The sequence below is a fragment of the Rhinoraja longicauda genome, chromosome 4 (genome assembly GCF_053455715.1).
Source record: "Rhinoraja longicauda isolate Sanriku21f chromosome 4, sRhiLon1.1, whole genome shotgun sequence".
NCBI lineage: Eukaryota > Metazoa > Chordata > Chondrichthyes > Rajiformes > Arhynchobatidae > Rhinoraja > Rhinoraja longicauda.
The window spans coordinates 22,044,121-22,066,924 of record NC_135956.1 but is presented as its reverse complement, the minus strand read 5'-3'; the positions used below and the strand labels follow the sequence as shown (position 1 = coordinate 22,066,924).

The following is a 22,804-nucleotide window of genomic DNA, read 5'->3' as shown; positions in this document are numbered from 1 at the left end:
ATGAAGGTAGGCTGCAGAAAGTAGTGGACATTGCCCGGTCCAACATGGCTGTTGATCTTCATACCACCTCAGGGATCTACAGGAAGTGCTGCCTCAAGAAGACAGCTCATATCATCAAAGACCCACGCCACACTCTCAAACCACTGCTACCATCAGAAAGAAGGTGCAGGAGTCTGAGAATTGTTACTTCAAGCTTGAAGAACATCTTCTTTCCATTGACCAGCAGATTCTTGAACCACCCTGCACAACCCTAACCACACCCGATCTCAGCACCAAACTACTATGGACTTTGCAGTACTAGACTGCACTACATACTTTGGCAAGACTATCGTGGTTTACTTTGCCTTGATTAATTGATAATTTATTATATATTTATTTGTTGTATTGTTGCCTTTAATATATCTGTAAAGTTGCAGCAAGTAAGAATGTCATGGTTCTGGTCCTGATACATATGACAATTAAATTGACTGACTCTTGTTTCTTGAATCTACGATACGATACGATAGAACTTTATTTATCCCAGGAGTCCGCTTGATAGTCTTCAACATCCGGCTCAAATCTGGCTCCGTTTAGCTCTGTTGGATCCATTCTAAGGTGTGATTCATTGGCAATGAGGTGCATGGATATATTTACAAAGAAACAGCTTAAATAGTTTGAGTTATTCTGTGGGTAGAATTTAACACATTTATCTGTCGCAAAGGTTCACTCAACTGATTCCTCGGATGAGGGGGTGTCTTGTGAGGAAGATTGAACAGAATACTCCCATATTTATTGCTGTCTGATAAAATGAGAAGTGACTTCATTTAAATATGTAGGCTTTTGAGGGCTATGACTGGGTAGATTCTGACAGATGTTTACCCTGATGGTTTCAAAATACATCGTTAACAACTTAACACTGGCGTAAGAAGAAATTTCTTCATTTAAGGGATTATGAGTCTGGAATATTTTACCTTAAAAGTGTGTAGGAATTGACTCAGCATATTCAAAGTTGAGGGAAGTAGATTTTTGAATTATAAAAGAGTCATTGGAGAAAATGGAGACACAGAAAATGGGGCTGAGGGCAAAGGTCAGATCAGCCATGTTATTACAAAATGGAAGAATGAGCTCAAGAGACTGTATTGCCTCCTGCTGCTCCTGTTATGTTTACGCTAATGGTGTCCTTTTGCTGGCATTCCCTTGCTGACTTGAGACGAATGAGATGGATGAAAGACAATATAATCCAAGAGACAGGCACATTTCCAGAGTCCAGGATTTGTTTATCATTGTACTTGCAACTTTTGGGTACGCAACAAGGTTAGCAGCATTATTAAAGTCAAAAACAACACCAGGAAGATGAAGACTTTATGGTTTGTGCCCTAACATGGTTTTGCTATTTGTGAAAATGTATTAAAAAAAATTGAAATCAAAATTTATGAAAAAAAAGTGGATTTAGTTTAAGAATTAAATTTTGACGATTACTGATCTAGTGAAGATACTGGATTGCTGATCTCAACAAACCAGATGGCCCCAGGTTGTCCTGAGCTGACATCCTAGAAAGGTAGAGGTACAATTAGCATCGATGTTGTTGCTTAGGCATGGGCTTTTCCTCCTGAAGTCTCCAGTGACCTCTACCTGAAGTGTATACATGTAGACATTTGTTGGCAGCAGAACTGCATTCCGAAAACTTTCGACACAGTTCATCGTCAAAATGTGGAGTTAGGAAAGAAAAAAACAGGCAGAGAAATGAAAAAAGTTAATTGCTTGTTTACAATTTTCAAATTTCAAAGCATGGCACGGTGGCCAGTGGTAGAGTTGCTGTCATACAGCGCCAGAGACCCGGGTTCAATCCTGACTAAGGGTGCTTGCCTGTATGGAGTTTGTACGTTCTCTCCATGACCGCATGGGTTTTCCCCGGATGCTCCAGTTTCCTCCCGCATTCCAAAGACGCACAGGTTTGAAAGTTAATTGGCTTGGTAAAATTATAAGCTTGTCCCTAGTGTGTGTAGGATAATGTTCGTGTGCAGGGATCGCTGGGCGGCGCAGACTCAGTAGGCCGAAGTGGCTGTTTGCATGATGTATCTCCAAAGACCCATACTTCAAAAATCAGAAGGTCCACTTGCAAATTGGATAGGTGGCAATTCTAAATCAGACTAAGACTTTTTGTAGCGAAATAATGACAATGATAAAGTTAATTCCACGTTCATTTTGCATAATAAAGCTCTGTCAATTTTCTTTGAACCCTTTATGCAGGATTCGTTCCAGTAAGAAGCTCTTGTTATTGGTCGGTGGGTTGCCCCCTGGTCCAGATCGACTTCCAAGCAACTTAGTTCAGTATTATGACGAAGAGAAGAAAACATGGAAAATCCTTACAAGTAGGTGTGGGCCAAAAATCATCCCATTCATTTCTGAGTGTGGCTGTTGTAAACTACCCTGCATTGTTGAGCAAGGGATCTGGAATCAGTGTAAGCATTGATTGTCCTTCTGTCCATCCCGGTCATCCTTTCTGCAAGAGACTCGTAATACCTTTGTGTTGGTTGTGCTCAATTACTGTATTTAATGAATTCCATTTAAGCAGTGAGTTGCATTTTTTTTAAAGCAAAATGCTTCTCTGAATTACTTGGTCTTTAAATCGACACAAAATGCTGGAGTAACTCAGCGGCACAGGCAGCATATCTGGGGAGAAGGAATGGGTGATGATTTGGGTCGAGACCTCGTTTTTCAGACTGGTCTGAAGAAGGGTCTCGACTCGAAACATTACCCATTCCTTCTCTCCAGAGATGATGGCTGTCCACTGAGTCTATTTGTGTCTATTTTCGGTAGCATCTGCAGTTCTTTCCTACGCACTTGGTCTTTATACAGATTCAATTTTTTGTTCTTTTGGTAAGCTATTGTTGCTCATGATGATGATTGATCCTGTCTGAAATATAACGCTGTGGGAGTCCTTAAATGAGATCAACCTACTTTAATGAAAGTTATCTTCAATCATTTATTCTGAGACATGTAGTCTTTTGCCAAGTGTTCTGAATAATATTTTGCTGTACTCAAACTACAGAAACACTGGCCAGATCTACCGGAGGATCAGAGCCTCAATTAATTTCAATTGGAATCCGTGGCCTCTAATTTAGTTTAGAGCTACAGCGCGCAAGCAAGCATCGAGTCTGTGCCAACAAGTGATCACCTCGAACACTAACACTATCCTACATACACTAAGGACAATATACAATTTTACCAAAGCCAATGAACCTATAAACCTGCATGCCATTGGAGTGAGGGAGGAAACCGAGCTCCCGGAGAAAATCCACATGGTCACATGGAAAACGTACAAACTCTGTACAGACAGCACCCATAGTCGCAATCGAACCCGGGTCTCTGGGGCAGCAGCTTCACTGCTATGCAACAGTGCTGTACATTAATCAAGTAAATCTCATAAATATCACATAATAGTGAAAAAAATTAACAAGTAGGTACATGGTCAAAGGGCTGGATTCCAAGGAGTATTTTAAAGAATAAAGAGATCAAGAGGTATCTTGGTCGACTTGGCCAAGTTGGGCCGAAGGGCTTGTTTCCATGCTGAATAATTCTATGACTCTACTAGACCAAGTGGACCCGTTGGGCCCAAACCTCTCCTGCATTGGTGCAGCATCCTCTCCTCCCCCTCTCCTCCCCCCCCTCCCCCCTCCCCCCCTCCCTCCCCTCCCCCCCACTCCATCCCCCTCTACCCCTCTTATCCTCCCTCCTTCCCCTCCCCCCTCCCTCCCTAGGAGATAGATTTAAACTTTAAAATGTGAATAATGCGATTTCAATGAAACTTCTTCCATTAGCGCCAAAGGGACGATGGTGAGTAAGGTGGGCCTAAAATTGTCACACTATCGTGTACCGTTTTGGCTGTAGCTTTCCTCATGATTCCAGCATCTGCAGGCTGTTGTGTCTGCATTCTATTGCTCCACCACGAAATCTCCTCAAAGTACGGCCATTTTGAAGAAGTTCTCCTCTTTCTGATGAAAGTTCCTCAGACTCCCTACTACAGTGTCTCACTGATCTCCTTCTGATTCCTGCTACTCCCCTGTTCTTTGACTATGTTCTAGCCCAGACTCCCTACTACAGTCACGTGTCTTTCCCGTCAACATTTCCCTTCATGCCATCTTGTTCCAAGTCCCAACCACATCACTCCTTGTCCTATGTTCTACACGATCCACTGTGCACCAATACCTTTTAGTCAGTCGCTCCTGGCTTCGCTCTCCCATTCATGCCTTGGACCACACCTCTCCTACATCTTCTGTGAGATTCATGGCGTCTACCAAAGTTTCTTTTCCTATGTGTTCACTGATGATCATAAATGTGCAAGCCTTCAAATTAGGACTCCCTCTACAAGATGCTGCTGAGTTCCATTGCTCTTCCCATGACACTGGTAATGTTACCTCCACCTCCCACTCAGGTACATGGACAGGAAAGGTTTTGAGGGATATGGGCCAAATGCCAGCAGGTGGGACCAGTGTAAATGGAGTGTCTTAGTTGGGCTGAAGAGTCTCTTTCTGTGCTGTATGATGTTTAGACTACCAAACAACAATGACACCTCATGCACGTTATCATCCCAAGTGTTGTCAAATTTATATGTTACTGTGTCCATAAACATTATAAACTATGTAACATGGATATACAGATGGTGATGTCATATACTTTTGGTATTTAATTTCCAAGATGATGACTTAATTCAGGCAGAAAAAGGAATCAGTTACTAGCTGTAAAAATCTTAATTGATTGAAACATCGGCTTAAAAATAACTCATAAAGCATAATTTATATTATGATGTGATTAAGGAAACAATTATGGTAGATTGGTGACAGGATACTTAAGTAGTTATGAACTAGGCAATATATGATACTGAAATTTCACGTTATTTTTCCCCTTTTTGAGGAGTTTTACCAAGGTGCGTAAAGGTTCAGTAATGGTGCCGTCACATCATTGACAGAAGGCTTGGAGATTTAAGGTCACTTTGAAGTTGCTCTACAGGAAAGGAAGATGTAAAAAAGGGACTAAGGCGGATGTGAAATATCTTCCCCATTTACAGTTCATTTTATTGTCATGTGTTCCTAGGTATTAGATTTTGATTTAGCTCAAAACTTTAGACCAAAACTGCACACAATACTCCAGATGTGGTCTCACCAGGGCCCTATACAACTGCAGAAGGACCTATTTACTACTATACTCAAATCCCCTCGTTATGAAGGCCAACATGCCATTAGCTTTCTTCAGTGCCTGCTGTACCTGCACGCTTACTTTCAGTGACTGGTGTACAAGGACACCCAGGTCTCATTGCACTTCCCCTTTACCTAATCTGACACCATTGAGATAGTAATCAGCCTCCTTGTTTTTGCCGCCAAAGTGGATAACTTCACATTTATCTAATTATACTGCATCTGCCATGCATCTGCCCACTCACTCAACCTATCCAAGTCACCCTGCAACCTCCAAACATCCACCGCAGTTCACACTGCCACCCAGCTTTGTGTCATCTGCAAACTTGCTAGTGTTACTTCTAATTCCATAATCTAATTCATTAATATATATTGTAAATAGTTGCGGCCCCAGCGCCCGAGCCTTGCGGCACTCCACTGCCTGCCATTCTGAAAAGGACCCGTTTATTCCTAATCTTTGCTTCCTGTCTGCCAACCAATTCTCTATCCATGTCAATACCCTACCCCTAATACCATGTGCTCTAATTTTGCTCACCAATCTCCCGTGTGGGACCTTATCAAAGGCTTTCTGAAAGTCTAGATACACCACATCTACTGGCTCTCCTTCATCCATTTTACTTGTCACATCCTCAATAAATTCCAGAAGATTAGTCAAGCAGGATTTTCCCTTCATAAATCCATGCTGACATGGACCAATCCTTTTACTGCTATCCAAATGCGCTGTTATTACCTCTTTAATAATTGACTCCAGCATCTTCCCCACCACCGATGTCAGGCTAACTGTTCTATAATTCCCCGTTTTCTCTCTCGCTCCTTTCTTGAAAAGTGGGATAACATTAGCTACCCTCCAATCCACAGGAACTGATTCTGAATCTATAAAACTGGAAAATGATCACCAATGCATCCACGATTTCTAGAGCCACCACCTTGAGTACCCTGGGATGCAGACCATCAGGCCCTGGGGATTTATCAGCTTTCAGTCCTATCATTCTACCCAATACTGTTTCTCGCTTAATGCAAATGTCTTTCAGTTCCTCTGTCTCCCTAGATCCTCTGTCCTCTAGTACATCTGGGAGATTGTTTGTATCTTCCTTAGTGAAGACAGATCCGAAGTACCTGTTCAACTCTTCTGCCATTTCCTTGTTACTCATAATAATTTCACCTGTTTCTGCCTTCAAGGGACCCACATTTGTCTTTACTAATCTTTTTCTCTTAACATACCTAAAGAAGCTTTTACCATCCTTCTTTATATTCTTGGCCAGCTTACCCTCGTAATTCATCTTTTCAACCCATATTGCCCTTTTATTTACCTTCTGTTGTCCTTTGAAAGTTCCCCAATCCTCTGGTTTCCCGCTACTCTTTGCTGTGTTATACATCTTTTCTTTTAGTTTTATTCCATCCCTAACTTCCCTTGTCAGCCATGGTTGCCTCTTACTCCCCTTAGAATCTTTCTTCATCTTTGGAATGAAATGATCCTGCATCTTCTGGATTATGCCCAGAAATACCTGCCATTGCTGTTCCCCCGTCATTCCTGCTGGGATCCTTTTCCAGTCAACCTTGGCCAGCTCCTCTAAAGCAGGAATGGAGTACTGATTTTGGATGATCTGCCATGATCATATTGAATAGCGGTGCCGGCATGAAGGGCTGAATGGCCTACTCCTGCAACTATTTTCTATGTTTCTATGCTTCTATGGTACAGTGAAAAGCTTTTGTTGCGTGCGGTCCAGTCAGCGGAAAGACAATACATGATTATAATCAAGCCAATTACAGTGTACAGATACATGAATAGGGAATATCTGAGAGGAGTTTTAGAAGATCAGTTAAAGTAAGAAATGTTGCTGTAGGAAGAGAGATTTAAGTGTGTGGAGCGAATGCAATTTGTGATTGTAGATCTGCTTCTGTGACTAGCATGCAAATAATCGCCTGGGTTGGGTGCAATCTTGGAAGCACCTGTTCAGGCATTCTAATTTGGCCACTTTTCTTCTACTCTAAAACTGTGATGGCCCCAATCTTGCTGATAACAGGTAATTAATTGGGGGTCATTTTCATCCCTCCCAGCCTTTCCTTTAAGCAAACTGAATGGCATTTAATGTTCAGAACTTGCCTGGAAAACATCTGTTCAAAAGTTTTACCAGCAGTGAATAATTTTAAATAATCTGAGCAAAACATTGCTATTTTGTCATCATGTTTTCTGATGATTGTCATTCCTGTTTAGTCTAGTATTCAAAAAACATTAGTCATTTCTCATTATAGTTTATGAAGTTGCTGCATAAATTGGATGCTTATTCATGCAGAATGCTTTAAAAAATCCTTAGACCATATTTAAGACATGGAGCTCTTTAAAGGCTCAGAGGTCTTCACATGAATGTCTGATGATGGGATTTAAAGGATAAAGATTGATCCACAGGCAGCTCCCCGGCATTGACTGACGTCTATTACAAATCCACTGACTCCCTTAACTATCGCGACTAAACCTCTTCCCACACTGCTTCCTGCAAAGACTCTATCCCCATCTCCCAATTCCTCTGTCTATGCCGCATCTGTGCCCAAGGTGAGGTGTTCCATACTGGAACATCAGAGATGTCCTCATTCTTTAGGGAATGGGGGTTCCCCTCTCCCATCATAGATGACGTCCTCACTCGTGTCTCATCGGTACCCTGCAGCTACTGCATTTTTCCTGCATCTAGCCTGTCCAATCCCATAAAGGTTTTATATGTTTCTATAAGATCCCCTCTCGTCCTTCTTAATTCCAGTGAATACAAGCACAGTCGATCCATTCTTTCATTAGGAGTTATCGAGGTCAGTGAGAGAACTGCTGACTCTTCCACGGGCACGGGAGGTGATTGCTGATCAGGCAGCATGTGGGTAGTTTGTGAAGTGGTCCACATCTTCCCTCATTTAAACTTCTTTGTGCTCCCAGTGCATGGCCTTTAGATTCCAAAACCATTGCAAATGCTCCTTCTCTGCATTGAGCGATTATAGTCCAGAGATTGCCAGGAGCCATTGGGAGTGTATCAGTTAGTCACAGAGCCACACAGGAGGGAAACAGGCTCTTCGGTCCAAAGGAGCATCAAACATATTTATGAATCTTGTCCCCCGTCTACCTGGTTGTCTCTTTGCATCTTGGACTAGTATCCGTTTCTGGAGACTGTAGTTGGGCATGTGACCATTATAACCCGCACAATGTACCCGACCAAATGAACCCTTAGCTGCACGCTTGTGTAGTTGGCCTGGGAGAGGACACCATTGTTGTTTCACTTACCTTTCCAGTGAATTTGCAGGATTTGGCAGAGACATTGTTGGTGTTTTTTTCCAGTGCCTTGTGATGCCCTCTGTAAGGTAGTCCAGATTTCAGAAGCATTTCGGAGGGCAGGAACCACAGTTACTCAGTGGATCATGAGCTTCATGTCACATGCGGGTCTTGGTCTTCCAATATCCTTTTCTTCAATCGACCAGTGTCGGTGCTGGTGCACTAAGGATGGTGGTTGAATTCCATCATTGATGTCTGCCTTCGGCAAGGAGTAGCTCCATAGACATTGGAAGTGGTTCACATTGCCCAGCGATACCATGGAACCTATTATCGAGGGAATTGAGATACAACAGGCCTCTATAGTTGAGGACAGATATTTTACCCATTGTGAATGTTAAGCTCATTCTCTCATCTGTTTCAGTGAAAGTGTCAATGATGGCTTGGAGCTGAGTGTGAGCAAATGCTTCAGCTGGACAACTAAGTATTGGATGACCTTGATTCTGGAGTGTACTCACCATAAGTTGAATTGCTTCCCATTCATTTTGAAGATTATCTCCACTCCCATGGGAATCGTCAATTGTGACATGCACATGGCAACAAGAAACGTTGAGAAACATTTTGGAGTAATGACGCAGTCTTGCTTAACTCTTATCTTCACTAAGAATTAGTATGATGTAAACACGTTGATAAATATTAGGTCTTGCTTGCCAGCGTAGAGCAAGCATAAGATGGTGTCCAATTTCTGTGGGCATACTAACGTGAGATGGGTGTTCCACAAGAAGACACAGAGTGCTGGAGTACCTCAGTGGGCCAGGCAGCATCTCAGGAGAACATGGATAGGTGACACTTATTCCACAGTTCTTCTCGGGTAATGCTCATCTACTCTGTGATTGATTGCAGAGGAATCAGCCGTGACAATACATTGAGGAGGTTTGGGGGTCTGATGCTGATACAAGTCCTATGCTACTCTCTCAACAGGAAGCTTACCTTTTTCTCAATAGAATAAAGCTTCCATATTGAAATGGTCATTTGATTCTGTTAGCATGACCTCAATTGCAATTTTCAGGCACAGAACATGGGCAGTGCTCTGTGGATGGCCCAGGGCATTTGTTTATGCTGCGGAGTTTGGAACATCTGAAGTGTTGCTCCCGGTCCCACAAGATAAAACTGGCAACTGCTCGAGCAAAACAAATGGGGCAGAAACAGAATGCATGATTCTGAGGCCAATTAATCAGCCTACTGAAGTCTTTAGCATGTAGATAGAAGGAACTGCAGATGCTGTTTATTTGAGGTAACCAAGTGGTGAACCTGTGTAAGACTGACCACCACTATGTTTCCATCTTGGCCCTTATTGTTTTCACTGCTTCCAGATTCGAGCTGCCAATTTGGTTTGGCTTAGGAGCCAGGAAAGATTGAACCTAGCTACAGTATATTCAAACATATTTATATCCATGGTTTGCCCTCAGTGGACAGGCTGCTTGGATTTCCCATTGTGAACAGTGAGCCGGTTGCAAAATCATCTAGAGAAACGACTGCAGATGCTGGTATACAAAAAAAGGCACAAAGTGTTGGTGTAACTAAGTGGGTCAGGCAGCATCACTGGAGAACATGGATAGGTGATGTTTTGGTTCCAGAAGTTACTTCAGACTGATCATGGTAGGGTGGGGCGGGAAGGGGGAAAGCTGGAAGAGAGGAGGGGCAATGACAAACTCTGGTAAGTGATCGGTGGTTACAGGTGAGGGGAGGTTGATAGGCAGATGGTTGGACAAAGGCCAGAGATTAAAAGACAAAAAGTGTGGGATAAGGACAGAAGATGTGCAAATTGTGAAGCCAGAGGAAGGAATATAGAGGAGGGGAGAAACGGGTGCGTGCTCAGGGTGGGGCACAGGGTAGAGAGGGGGGTGGAGGAAAAGGAGAGGAGAAGGGAGGGCTGGTGTTTGGGGGTTAGTTATCTAAAATTGAAGAATTCAATGTTCATACCCTTTTGTAAGCTACTCAAGGGGAATATGAGGTGCCCTTCCAGTTTGCGTGTGGCCTCACTCTAGCAATGAGGAGGCCCAGGACAGATAGGTCACCATGATAATGGGAAGGGCAGTTAAAATGCTTAGCAGCCGGGAGAACCAGTGGGCCTTGGCGGGCCGAGTGGAAGTGCTCGGTAAAACAGTCGCCGCGTCTATGCAAAATCAAATTCACTTTGTAGCCATTGCAGACACAAGTTATAGCTTGGATCTAAACGTCATGTGCTCATCACTTGGTTGTCTGCAACACTTAAGACCTTCATACTCACCATTAGCAGGAAAATGCTTCATGGCTTTGCCTGAGAGGGATGGGTTTCTGCTCCACTGCCTATTCGCATCCACACAAGTACCTTATTATATTGAAAGAACCACTGAAATTGGTCCCTTTATGTTCTGGAGGCAGCATGGTGGCCCTCAGTCTGAATTCCCATTCTCATCCATGTTATCAAGGAGTAAGCTGAGCAAATAAAGGGAATTTCATTTCTGCTTCAAGCAGACATTATGAAGTAAATCACCCTGAAGCATTGTCGTGGAGGGATAAAAATAAACTAAAACTGGGTCAAAAAAGAGGCACAGTCTATATTTTCTCAAAAGCATCACCAGAAATGTCCAATTAGTCTGCACATGAACAGAATTATTCTGCTAAAAATTATGCACTGAATATTTGTGTTGATGAAGTGATAGTCTATAATAATCAGCAGCACTCCGGGAAAATGATATTAGCCTGCTAGCGATATTAGCAAGTGAACACTTAAAACGCTTAACATAAAAAGGTTAGTGTCTGCTTTAAAATAGTGGCAGAAACAGTTATTTGAAAACATTAAGCATTAGTCCACTAATATTAATAGCAGTAATATCCAGGCTGTAGTACAGTTACCCAACTGACTGCAACTGTGGGATGTACTGAACATCAAAATCTGTCGATTGTTGTGGGATGTCAGGCTCAGTAAGTGATTTGTCTCATGTGGGCCATGAAAGTTTAAAACATTCTGTGTGTTATACTTGGTATCCATAACTAGTTACCAATAACACATCTGACCTTGATGGATACTTCCTATTAAAAGGAACATTTCAGACATTGCTACAGGGCAGCAGAGTGGCGCAGTGGTAGAGTTGCTGCCTCACAACGCCAGAGACCCAAGTTCAATCCTGACTATGGGTGCTATCTGTACAGAGTTGAAACGTTCTACCTGTGACTGCTTGGGTTTTACCCAGGTCCTCTGGTTTCCTCCCACGCTCCAAAGACGTACAGGTTTGTAGGTTAATTGGCTTTGGTAAAGTTGTAAATTGGCCCAAGTGTGTAGGATGTGTACGGGGTGATTGCTGGTTGGCGTGGACTCAGTGGGCCAAAGGGCCTGCTTCCGCGCTGTATAGTCTAACATCGAAAGTCTACTTCACCCTGTGTTTTGCCTGTCAGCATACTAACCTGAGATAGAAAAATTAGGATTATGTGTCTGATGACTTCGGGCACCATGTCTGAGGAAGGATGTGCTGGCCCTAGAGAAGGTCCAGAGGAGGTTTACAAGAATGATCCCAGGAATGACTGGGTTTTGATGAATGAGGTGGGGGCGCAATGAAACGTACAGAATAGTGAAAGGCTTGGATAGTGTGGATATGGAGAGGATGTTTCCACTAGTGGGAGAGTCTCGGACTAGAGGTCATAGCCTCAAAACTAAAAGACATTCCTTTAGGAAGGAGAAGGGATCTCTTTAGTCAGAGGGTGGTGAATCTGTGGAATTCCTTGCCACAAAAGGTTGTATAGGCCGTCATTCGATATTTTCGAAGCAGAGATAGATAGATTCTTGAATAGGACGGGCGTCAGGGGTTATGGAGAGAAGGCAGGAGAATAGGGTTAGGAGGGAGAGAGATCAGCCATGATTGAATGGCGGAGGAGACTTAATGGGCCGAATGGCCAGATTCTACTCCTATCACTTATGACCTTATGACCTTACCAATGCCACCAGCTGGCAGCATAGAGCACTTTAGTTACAGAGTCACAGTATTGTATAGCACAGAAACAGGCCATTTGGCCAACCATGCCATCCATCGTACCCATCTATACCAATCCCATTTGACAGCACTCAGACCGTAACCTTCTACGACTTAGTTATTTCAAACGCTGAAGTGAGGGAAAAGATAGTGAGATTTGAGGGATGGCAGGGTGAGAAGGGATATTCGCTGGACCCAGGCAGACCAATTGGACTTGTTAAAGAGCCATAAGCTGGTGGTGCGTGTGAAATTGAAGAGCTGAATTAAACGCTAGCTCAGGCGATGTTTCAAGTCCAGACCCTTCTTTAGACTGAGTTATTTTGGGCAGGCATTGGGGATGCTAATTCTGACACGTAAAATCTGACGATCGTCGGTGTTCACGGAACATAACCCTTACATAAGTTGGGGAGTGCCTGTATCTTACTAGCCTCAGATCCTGCTCAATCAGCTATGGCCTTCCTCACTCACCTATTAACAATCTCTATCATTCAAGACGGATCCAACATTCAAATGCTCCTCTGCACCCTTCCATGTCCATATCTCACACCTTACACAAACTGCTAGCTACTCAACCAAGACGGATGCATCATTGCTATTCATCAGCAGCCTGATCATGCCTAATATTTGCAGTTTGAAGCACAGCGTAAGCACTGCCTTAGAAAGTCATTGACTATCTCTATCACTGCAAGTCAGTGCCCAGTCATCCATGGCGTAGTGCTGTATGGCAGCACTAGGGCAGGCGGTGGCACGACACCAAAGCAGCAAGAACACCTTCTGGCTGCACTTCACACCCACCATCCTCATCTTTGAGCACCCTGTGCGTAGGGGAGAGGGTAAGGCAGAAGGTGTCCTGGTTGGGTTGCTCCTAGGCCTGACCAAGCTGGCCATTCGCGAGTCACGGCGCCATGCGGTAGAGGGCTCTGCCCGAGCCGGCTGCCTGCCTGGCCCTTCCCTAGGGTTACATCTACACCCGGGTGGCATTAGAAAGGGACTGCGCGCTGCCACGGGCGCTCTGGGGGATTTCCAGGACCACTGGGCACTGCGGGGGGTGGAATGCATCCTTAATAAGGATAGGGGAATAGTAATTTATGGAAAATTTGTTTTACTTGTATTGTGGTGGTGGGTTTGTTTTGAATAATTTAGTATTGTGCATATTATTGTAAATAGTAGAATAAATTATTTTTGGTTAAAATAATATATATATTTTTTAAAAAGCAGCAAGAACGGTGATTGATTAATGTTTGAATGACACTAAACATGGTTTGGTTTATAAATTTGGTTACAAAAGTGTATGCTTTGATTTTGGCACAGTGTGAGCAAGGCTTGCCACCATGATCAATGGCCAAACTACAGACTGGAGACTGATTTTAAGGAAGCAGCTTATGTAATTGGACTCTGTGCTGTGATAAAATGTGAACTGTTGGTGGCTGGGGAACTGTGCAGTCTGATGAATTGCTCACTGATAGCCCTGTCAGAAGTGGGCTGTCTGGATTGCCTCTTCCCTTCCTCTAACTCTTTCACTTCCCATGGCTCTTGACCATATTCAAGAGAAATACAAATTCATCCTGATCAGCCCGTGTAAGGTTAGCCATCTTTTTAAGCTGATGGAAGTTATGATATTTCTAAATGGCTTAGCTGGACATTTTAGTCAAGAGCCGATCGCAGTTGTTGTGGAAAGATCCCCACCTTCGAAAGTGGGTGGAGAATGTGAACAGTCCAAATACTGCCTGATTTGACCCATTGTGTCATCAGTGTACAGAAGCAGTGAGCCAGTAATCAAAACTGATTATTTTTAAAGATTTATGTATCTTTGGATAGTATTTGCAATGTAGAGATGTTAGTTTCATGTACGATTTTTTTAATGCTTTTGTTTTGCAGTTGACTTAACATTTATTTAATGAACAAATTAGATCTGTGGAATTTCTTTATCTTGCAAAAATGATAATTTGCTTCAGAGATAATTCATTAGCACAAAATATTTTCATAAACCCTTTACCAGGAACCATTCAATTCAAAATAGGGAGCAAGAAGGAAGGTGCGTAGTTGATCTTGAATACTGCCTGTGATACACACTGCAATTTTAAAATCAGTGTGAAGTTATGTTAAAGAGTAATTATTCAATTTTTTTGCGAAACAAAAGTGGTCCAACTTGTCATTGTCACGGTCCCGACCCAAAACATCACCTTTCCCTGTTCTCCAGGGATGCTGCCTGACCCGCTGAGGTACTCCAGCACTCCGTGTCTTTTGTTGCAAACCAGCATCTGCAGTTCCTTGTTTCTACATTAGTCCTATTTAACATCTCCACTGTGATGTCGGAAGACATTACAAATGTAGGTCATTACCCAGGTTGTTCTTGAAGTGCCAAGTTCCAGGAGTTTTCGAAGAGAAGTGGTGAACTTTATGACCGATAATAATGTTAATAGTGACAGCATCATATCGCCTAAAGTGCTCTTCTACCCATCCTGGTTCATAGCACAATCTATGTGAAAAGCAGTAAGAACAACAACAAAAATAATGATTTTGTGTGGTTGAGAGAGGATTTCAAAAATATTGACAGGATGATATAGGACCCCAAATAGTCAATGGAAATTAGGAGAACAAGTGTGCTGGGAGATTGCAGAGAGCTGCAAGACTAATAGGCTTGACACAGTAGGGGATTTTAACTTTAAGTATGGGCAGTCAGTATCAAATGTCTCCCTTGATGAGTATAGGGGGTTGAGGAGATACTTAAGAAGGAAATTAGGAGGGCAAAAAGGTGGCATGAGATAGCTCTGACAGATAAGGTTAAGGAGAACCAAAGAGATTTTATGTGCTGTATCTTAAAGAAACAATGGGTAACCAGAGAAAGAATAGGGACCCTCAGAAACCAAAGGAGTCATCTAGGGCGGCACAGTGGTGCAGCGGTAGGGTTGCTGCCCTACAGCGCCAGACGCCAGGGTTCGATCCTGACTACGGGTGCTCACTGTATGGAGTTTGTATGTTCTCCCTGTGACTGTGTGGGTTTTCTCCAGGTGTTCGGTTTCTTCCCACACTCCAAAGACATACAGGTTTGTAGGTTAATTGACTTTTGGTAAAATTGTAAATTGTCCCTCGTGTTAGTGTACCCTGGTGATTGCTGGTCGATGCGGATTCGCTGTGCCAAAGGGCCTGTTTCCGCACTGTATCTCTGAAGCCTAAATCCTGTGTGTGGAGCTGCAGGAGATGGGCAAGATATGTAATGACTATTTCTCTTCTTTTTACCGTAGAGAAAGATATGAAATCTAGGGAACTTGGGAAAGTTAATGGAGATTTTGATAAATTTCATTACAATTTGTCTTGACAAATTTGTTTGAGTTTTTGAAGAAATAACCACAAAGGTTGAAGGAGGCAGAGCCTTAGATGTGGTCTATTTGGACTTCACCAAGACATTTGATAAGATTGCTCATGATTGGATGTTCTGGAAGGAAGCAGAGAGTGAAAGGTTTTTTTAATTTTAGAGAGACAGCACGGAAACAGGCCCTTCGGCCCACTGAGTCTACATCGACCAGTGATCCCCGCATATTAACACTATCCTACACACACTAGGGACAATTTACATTTTTTTTAATACAAACCCAATTAACCTACAAACCTGTACATCTTTGGAGTGTGGGAGGAAACTGAAGATCTCGGAGAAAACCCACGCGGTCACGGGGAGAAAGTACAAACTCCCTGCAGAAAGCATCCATAGTCGTGATCGAAACCGGATCTGTGGCGCTGTAAATGCTGTAAGGCAACAACTCTTCCACTGCACCACCATGTTTATGGACTGGAAGCCTGTGACTAGTGGTATGCTTCAGGTATTAGTGTTGGGCCCATTGCTGTTTGTCATCTATATCGATGATTTGGATGAGAATATACATGGCATGATTGGTAAGATTGCAGTTAACATTAGGTCGTATCGCTGGGTGAAGGTGCTTATCAAAGATGACAACAGGATCTTAATCAGCTGGGCAAGTGGGAAGAGGGAAGTCAAAGGGATTTAATTCATGTAAGTGTGAGGTGTTGCATTTGGTGAAGTCAAACCAGGGTAGGACCTTCATAGTATCTCTAAATCTAAAAAAAAATCTAAACAAATAGTGAACATTTGGTCCCTGGTGATTGTTGTAGAGCACAGGAATCCAGAAAAACAAATAAATTGTTATTTGAAAGTGGTTTCGCAGGTAGGTAGGGTATTGAAGAAGGCCTTTGGCATGTTGGTCTTCATGACTCAAGGAATTGAACATAGAAGTTGAGACATCATGTAACATGTTACATGATGTTGGTCAAGCCTCACTTGGAGTATTGTGTTCAGTTTTGGTCACCCCTCAATAGATGTGGTATCATGAAGCAGGAGAGGTCAAATGTGACAAGTGACAGTGAAATCCTTTGGCATTAGTGGCCACATAAAGAGCGCTTACAAAGTTACAAGTATCTGGCGCCAGGTCTTTCTTTGTTCTTCCCCCTCCCACCCACACAGCAGTCCCCCCACACGGGTCCTCCATTGTCCATTGTTCTTCCCACTCCCTCATGGTGGTCCCCCCACGCCGGATCCTCCTTTGATCCTTCCCCCGGCGGTGGCGTCCCAACTCTGCGTGGTCCGTCCTTGTCCGTCGGTCGGCGCCGTCATCGGCCATCGCACCGACCTCTCTACTATCGCTGCCAGGTCTCCTCCTGAGGCCTCCGTGGCAGTGAAGTAGGCCCCAGATACGGGCTCCGCTGACCCAGGCTTTGTCGGCCGCGGACTCGAGGACCTGAGCTATTAGGAGAGGATGGGCAGGCAAGGACTTTACTCCTTGGAGCACATGGTGCTGAATGATGATTTTATAGAGTTATAGAGCTGTTTAAAATCGTGATGGGAATAAATCAGGAGAAGGCACTGTTTTCTCTCCAGGGAAGGGGAATCAAGACCACGAGTGCATAGGTTCAAGGTGAAAAGGGAAAGATTTGTAAGGGGCAACCTTTTCCACACAGAGTTTGGGAGATATATGGGACAAACTGCCAAAGGAGGTAGTTGAGGCAGGTACAGAAATAACAGTTAAAAGACATTTGGAAAGGCACATAAAAAAGGTTTAAAGGAATATTAATCAAACATACGCAAATGGGACTAGCTTAGATGGGGTATCATAGTCAGTGTGGACGAGTTTGGCCAAAGGGCCTGATTCCACGCTATATGATTCTATGCTGCTGCAGGGCATTTCCCTGGGCGTCTGCCTCAGAACCATGTGGATGAATCCCCCTGACAACAGTCTAAAAGGTGCTGCATGGGGAATGTTGTCAATAGGCGTGCGTCTGGTGCTGAAATGTTTCATCTCTGTGAAAACAGTTTGCAACCAGGAGAGGCTGTATGCATTTCCAAAATGACACAGTTCAACCTGGAAATCATCAAAATCATGTTCCACAGAGAAAATAAATTGATTTTCATATGCATTCTGCTGAATGAAACCATGGCACATGTCCACATTCATAAGTCTACAAGTTTAATTTTCAGCATGTAATTCCTTTGACATGATGAGTATATTGTTTGCTGTTTGCTGTGAACTGTTGGGAAGACCTATCTCCGAGAAATTTCAAGCTCTTTGAATTCTATCAGGAGAAATATTAACTGTGGCCTAATTTTCTGCTTTTTTTTTGTGACATTGATGTTTCCAAAAATGAACGGACATTCTCTAAGGTGAAAGTCTTTTCCAGTTAGAAGGAGACAGACAGCATTACTCTGGTTTCACTGATGTACACCCAAAGGTTACTTTAAGATTCTTTTGTTTTTTAGTGGGATGGAGATGGTACAGCTGTTTTGTGGTTTGCAATTTAACCATGTTTCATAGTTATACATCCAGCCATACTAAAATTTGCACTCAGGCCACCAATGTAGTTTAATTTAGTTTAGAAACACAATGTGGAAACAGGCCCTTGGGCCCACCAAATTTGTGCCAACCAACGATCCAACTGTTCATGTTATCCCAGTTTCACATCCTACACATTAGGGACAATTTACGGAACCCACAAACCTGCTTGTTTTTGGATTGCTGGAGGAAACCAGAGCACCCGGAGAAAACCAAGGCAGTCACGGGCCTTGCAGACTCCGTGCAGACTCCGTTCAGACACCGCTTCTCAACCCCATTCCACTGCCTTCTCCCCATAACCCCTGATATCCTTACTAATCACGAATCTGTCAATCTCTGCCTAAATCCACTGACTTGGCCTCCACAGCCATCTGTGGCAATGAATTCCACAGATTCACCACCCTCTGACGAAAGAAATTCCTCCTCAACTCCTTTCTAAAGGTACGTCTTTTTATTCTGAGACTGTGATGTGGCCTCTGGTCCTAGACTCTACCGCTACACCACTGTGCCTCCCACTTTAGTTTAATTCAAACAAAAATAAAGCATTGAAAATCAGGAAGCTTGGTTAAATCAACAAAATCTAGGTGCATGCAAAACATAAACATGAAAACTAAGGAACAAGAGCTGGGAAGCAAGTGAAAATTGGAAATGCAGGACAATACTAATGTAATTTGATTCAATGGCTACTCTTTGTGAAAAGGAGCACGGAGGGCATGCGAGCTACCTCAGGAATAGCTGTGGGATGTCAGTGCTTCCTTTCCTTTTCATATCAGAATTTCAAATCAGTACTGTTCTGAAAAACAGAAAGATCTCCTAAATCTCATTTGGGAGAAGAGAAAAGAAAGAGTTAAATAAAACAGAGAAAAAGGAGTCAGTCATCCATTACACCAGCATGATGGCTGAAGTGACAAGCATTGTGCTGTCTGGCTCAGCGTAAGGCCCTTTGTGATGCATATTTCTGGAGAAAGGGAAACTATTTTATGATTTTTTTTTCCTTTGGAACGCAGTTAATACTTCCAGACCAAAATACGATATAAAGATATATGTCCAACACATTTTTTCTGAATATTTTTGTATCCCTGTAAATAACAAATATAAATATTTTAAATGTTTTAGTCAGGGTGGGTCAATTTGTGCAGCCAATGCCAGTATTAACAGACCAACTATTGTGTGCACAGAAATTAGTGTGCCAGTGATTTCCTTTCAGATAGTTGGTCCAGGAATGTTTTCAGGCAACCCTGGATGCTTGGAATCCATGACCATCTTGGATGCCTGAAACTATGCCTTTTGGCTCTCTTAAAGGTACAATGACTTTCTTTAATGTAAGAAAATAACTGCAGATGCTGGTACAAATCGAAGGTATTTATTTCACAAAATGCAGGAGTAACCCAGCAGGTCAGGCAGCATCTCAGGAGAGAAGGAATGGGTGACGTTTCGGGTCGAGACCCTTCTTCAGACTGATGTCAGGTGGGCGGGACAAAGGAAGGATTATAGGTGGAGACAGGAAGATAGAGGGAGAACTGGGAAGGGGGAGGGGAAGAGAAGGACAGAGGAACTATCTAAAGTTAAAGAAGAAATTACTTTCCTTAAGTGAGCCATTTGGTTGGAAAGGCGTTGTTATAAGTCAAATGGGCAATGGAGGTCATTGGAAGAAAAGTTTTAAACAGAGCAGTAGGGAATTTAAACAAACTGACTAGTCCTCAGAGAGAAAAATGTTGCAATTGAAAGAAAATTCCATTGGCCACAAAATTCAACTTTCTACCTTTAAATTAGTTAAAATATGGTATCTGATATGGCCAGATGCAATGAAATAAGTCATATGGCAGACCACGTGGCCTGGATAGAGTGAATGTGGAGATGGTGTTTCCACTAGTGGGAGAGTCTAGGACCAGGGGCCACAGCCTCAGAATAAAAGTGAGTCTTTTAGAAAGGAGATGAGGAGGAATTTCTTTTGTCAGAGGGTGGTGAATCTGTGGAATTCATTGCCACAGATGGCTGTGGAGGCCAAGTCAGTTGATTTAGGCAAAGATTGACAGATTTGTGATTAGTTAGGATGTCAGGAGTTATGGGGAGAAGGCAGTGGAATGGGGTTGAGAAGGAAAGATAGATCAGCCATGATTGAATGGCAGAGTAGACTCGATGGGCCGAATGGCCTAATTCTGCTCCTAGGATTTCTGAACTTATGAACATGCTGAAGGTGTTAACATCCGCAGGTTGTTAGTGGCATAGATGATCATAATGACGGAGACACAAGGAACTGCATATGCTGGTATAAGAGCAAAACACAAAGAGCTGGAGTAACTCAGTGGGTCTGGCAGAATCTATGGAGGGTACAGATGGGTGACATTTTGTTCCGGACCTTTCTTCAGACTGGTGAGATCATGATTGTGATGTCAGTCAGTGACCAATGTTTGTCAGCACATATTACTGATTTGATACCAGTGCTAAACATTTTACGGTTCAACATTGCGGTTGGCCATCTCTCTGGACCTCGCACAGATGAAAATGCAATCAGTTGCAAGAAGGAAGCACCTTTACACAACCGTGCTACATCAAATAACTCATTAACCACTTTCAGGTTAGCTGCTGATTCATTGCTGCTTGCTGTTGTGATTGCTCAAGTGATCACCGCTTTTCAGAGTTTTCTAAAATTATTGAAGACTGCATGGAGTGATTTGGCAAGTGCAGAAAGACCTGTCCTGTTTTAAGGCTTTGACACAGCTGTTGCACCCAGGCATGGCTACATGAGTAGGATCAGGAAGAAATTCTCCTTCCTGAATGACAACAAGAAATAGTGTGTGAGATACCACACTTCAGTAATATTGCAAGTATTTTAGGCCCATGACACTGTTCCAGGAGTTCCCCAGGGCAGTACTATCATGCCCAGCCAACTTCACTAGGAATTACACCATGTTTATTTATTGTCATGGAGCCAAAAAGCACGGAGACAGGCCCTTTGGCCCAACTTGCCCATGGAGAGGAAAATGCCCCATTTACACTGGTCCCACCTTCTAGCCTTTGGCCCACATCCCTCTAAACCGTAGCTATACATGTACCCATCCAAATGTCTTTAAAAGTTGTTATAGTACCTGCCTCAACTACTTCCTCTGACAACTCATTCCATAAACCCACCACCTTTGTGTGAAAATGTTGCCCCTCGGGTTCCTATTTAATCTTTCCCCTCTTACCTTAAACCGATGTCTTCCTGTTCTTGATTCCCCGACACTGGTTAAAAGACTGCATAAAATCCTCCTGCATTCCAACGAATAAAGTCCGAGCCAACCCAATCCCTATTGCTCAGGTGCTCAAATCCTGGCAACACCTTCGTAGATCTTTTCTGCACTCTTTCCATTTTAACACCATCCTATAGCAGGGTGACCAAAGCTGAACACAATATTCCAACTGCGGCCTCACCAACATCTTGTACAACAGTAACATAACATCCCAACTTCTACACTCAATACCTTGACTGATGAAGGTCAATGAACCAAAAGCTCTCTTGACCACCCTATCTACCTGTGATGCCAGTTTCCATAAGACCATAAGACATAGGAGCAGAATTAGGACATTCAGCCCATCAGGTCTGCTCCACCAATTGACCTTATTTTTCCTTCGCATTCCCATTCCCCTATCTTCCCATAATCTTTGACACTCTTACTAATCTCCACTTTCAAAATACCCAATGACTTGCCATACACAGGCTTTCCAGAAACGATGTACCTGCTTCCTAGATCTCTCTGCTCTACCTGAAACTCATTTGGTGATGAAGTTGTCTGATCTTCAAGCAGTAAGGCCTGCATAACATTCAGGCTTGGGCTGATACATTGCATGTGGATTTGATCCACCAAAGTACTGGCAAAACACCGTCTCAGTTCAGTCTAATCCCCTCCTATTGGTATGCAATGGCATTATCATTGCCAGGCCCATCGCGGTGGGTCACCATTGATCAGTGTAATTGGCTTAATTGGATCAGTTGCATTCATGCTGCAGCTAGAAGAGTAAGTCCTAGTGGCATGTTCCGCAGTGAGTGGTTTAACTCTTGACTTCCTGAAGCTTTTCTGTAATCCCCAGGACAGGAAATAGTTCCGCCCTGGAGGGCGACAATAGGAAAGCCCTTTGGGAAAAGGCTGGTGAGCCTGTTTGCAGCAATACCTGTAACAAAGCCCAGCCTGCTGAACCTGCACAAGATCTGAAGAAGCCTGGGGCAATCCAGCTGCAACCTTACACAGGTTTTTACACAGAGCCTGGAGACCATCCTTTCCAGGATGGAAGTAGAGGCCAGTGCCATGCCAATACTTGCAGGGCCAGAAGTGTAAGAGCTGATGATCAACATCTCACCTTCCATTGCAGCACAAGCTGCAACCACCCAGTGTATGAATGATGCAGTAGGAATACTGGCTTCCGCCATGTAAGGTTAGATTACTCCCATTTCTCTCCGATGGGGATATGGGGAGAAGGCAGGAACGGGGTACTGATTGTGAATGATCAGCTATGATCACATTGAATGGCAGTGCTGGCTCAAAGGGCCGAATG

General features: G+C 43.3%; 1 protein-coding gene across 3 annotated transcripts in view; it reads left to right on the top strand.

Annotated features, from left to right (window-relative positions):
* klhl14 (kelch-like family member 14) overlaps window positions 1-22,804 on the top strand; it is a 114,523-nt gene that overhangs the window by 17,864 nt on the left and 73,855 nt on the right. For all 3 annotated transcript variants that reach the window (XM_078398524.1, XM_078398525.1, XM_078398526.1), the window contains one exon: window positions 2,230-2,351. In XM_078398524.1, the coding sequence (XP_078254650.1) occupies window positions 2,230-2,351 (122 nt within the window). The remainder of the gene's footprint in view (window positions 1-2,229; window positions 2,352-22,804) is intronic.